Raw genomic sequence first — 2,463 nt, 5'->3', positions numbered from 1 at the left:
TTTCTCCAAGTCCACAAAGTATAAAATGGGCTTAAAGCACAGAGAAAATTTTGTTTATACATAACAACTTTCTGTAAAAAGAATCACAAAATGGCTGTTGCATCTTTATCCAATAGATATTTAGAACTAGGACTGGCAACTTGATGTTAAAGAATAGTTTTATTTTACTTTGAAGCAGAATTCAGATTAAAAGGCCTCTTGAGATTTATTTTAGGTCTGTGAATTTTTTTAATAACTGTAGATTTCTTTCAGCACATGAGCAATATTGAAAATAAGCAAGTTTAAATTCTTCTGATAAAATATCTCCACTCCTCCTGAATGTACTTTTTCCTCGCTGGTATTAAAATCAGATGAGGAGTTTAGTGGTTCTTTACATCGAAACCAAGTATTGGATTTCAGCACTCGGGTAATGTTCTTTGCCTTAGGATCATATTCAAATTGCTTTGATCTACGGAAGAAATAGAAGAATCCTAGAGAGAGAGAATCATGATTAGTTATCTTGCACAACTAGACAATGGTTCCATACTTCTTAATTTTATGAATGCAGAATAAAATAATTGAACATCATGCAAAGAACACAAACTTGTGTAATTATATAGATACATTTTACTTTCTTAGTATCACATGAGAAATATTATTATTTTTATTTCCCGGAGGAAGAAGTTAAGGTGTGAAACATGAGTTTCAAGGAAGTTACTACCTTTCTAGCCAGACTTTCGGTTTATGTTGAGGTTTGCAAAGTATGTGTCCAAAGAGTGTGAGGGGGAGAAGAAGACACCTGTGGGTATGGCCTTTGCTCTCATTTCCTCATTTTCATAGAGTTGTTTTACTTTATCTATTTTAGGTGTTGTGATTCTGTGTTGGATGTCACTGGAATAAAGATTGTGTCACTCAAAAACATTTTTGGACTCTTGTTTACTCCATGGTCTGGGTCATTGTCTTGGAAACACTAGCAGCTGGACTGGTACATTAAATTGCCCAAGGTTCTTTAGAGACTGTAAATTCCTGGATATCTGCCATAGTACCACGGCCTCAAAACTCTGGAGAATTTGTAGTTTCACACACCTGAGCTGTGCATATTAAACTATGTACATTATCGTTGGAGAATCACTATTCAGTTTATGTGCTTAGTTATTTTTTATGCTTAAAACTCTTCAGGGAGTGTCTGCTAGGGGGTATCTTGGATCAACAATAAATAAAACTAATTTTGGTACTATTCACATAGATTTGAAATGGTACAACAGAGAATATAATTCAGGATTTACTGATTCAGTTTGTGATGTTACCCACAGGGTTAAAGTTTATTACCACATGTGCTCGAGAGTAGTAAGATTATGTTAAAATTGAAAACTTGAAGTCTTTTCTGTCTTCTTTTACAGTCAATAAAGCCTTCCAATTGTCCTAAGAGATTAGGCCTTGATGCTTACCTTTATGCTGAAAAGCAGCATCCACCCGGAGACCAATTCCTGGGAAGGATTTTACCACCCTCCGTGGGTACCCTCGGTCCATGGTTTGGGTCACTTCATCATACCTGGATACATGGATATGAAAAGTTTTTTTGAATTTCTTAGTTTTGGGGAGCTTAATTCATCTACTGCCCAACTTGAAGTCAAACAGGGATGTGGAGAAAAAGAGGCCTCGTAGAGGAAAACTAATTGGATCAATATTCAAAAATATGGCAAAGGCCCTGGCTGTGGTTGCTAAGTGGTTACAGCGTTAGTCGAGGGTTCGATTCCTGGTCAAGCGCATATACCTGGTTAGTCGAGAGTTCGATTCCTGGTCAAGCGCATATACCTGGGCTGCAGGTTTGATTTCTGGCCCCAGTTGGGGCATGTGGGGGTGGCAACCAATTGATGTGTCTCTCTCACATTGATGTTTCTCACTCTTTCTCCCTCCCTCCCTTTCTCCCTTCCACTCTCTCTAAAACTCAGTGGAAAAAAATATCCTTGGGTGAGGACTGACAACAACAAAATAAGGCAAATAATATGTTTGGTTGAATTGTTTACGGTGTCTTGAAAACAAAAATAGACGGTCAAGCGCATATACCTGGGCTGCAGGTTTGATTTCTGGCCCCAGTTGGGGCATGTGGGGGTGGCAACCAATTGATGTGTCTCTCTCACATTGATGTTTCTCACTCTTTCTCCCTCCCTCCCTTTCTCCCTTCCACTCTCTCTAAAACTCAATGGAAAAAAATACCCTTGGGTGAGGACTAACAACAACAAAATAAGGCAAATGATATGTTTGGTTGAATTGTTTATGGTGTCTTGAAAACAAAAATTGATGAGCGGGAAAAAGCCACACCACTTGTCAGACTGATGCTATTCCCAGGAAATGTTAAGGTTAAGGGCTCAGCTTGGGGCTCTCATAGATTTGATTAAATATTTTTGTGCCACCAGCAAGTTGGTTGACATCACCAGCTTTATTATTTTATATTATCTTTATTTTTTTAAGTGGGAGAAAGAT

At 38.0% G+C, this 2,463-nt stretch overlaps 1 protein-coding gene across 1 annotated transcript in view; it reads right to left on the bottom strand.

Moving 5' to 3' along the window:
• Positions 1-208: 208 nt before the first annotated feature.
• MMP27 (matrix metallopeptidase 27) overlaps positions 209-2,463 on the bottom strand; it is an 11,999-nt gene continuing 9,744 nt past the window's right edge. Inside the window, exons 8-10 of the mRNA XM_006775256.2 lie at positions 1,596-1,602; positions 1,428-1,531; positions 209-470 (exon numbers count right to left, since the gene is read on the bottom strand). Coding sequence (XP_006775319.1) covers positions 229-470; positions 1,428-1,531; positions 1,596-1,602 — 353 coding nt within the window. The 3' untranslated portion in view covers positions 209-228. The remainder of the gene's footprint in view (positions 471-1,427; positions 1,532-1,595; positions 1,603-2,463) is intronic.

Source organism: Myotis davidii, unplaced genomic scaffold (assembly GCF_000327345.1).
Source record: "Myotis davidii unplaced genomic scaffold, ASM32734v1 scaffold8, whole genome shotgun sequence".
NCBI lineage: Eukaryota > Metazoa > Chordata > Mammalia > Chiroptera > Vespertilionidae > Myotis > Myotis davidii.
Note: the sequence above shows the minus strand (reverse complement) of the source record. Positions and strands in the feature narration are given on the sequence as shown.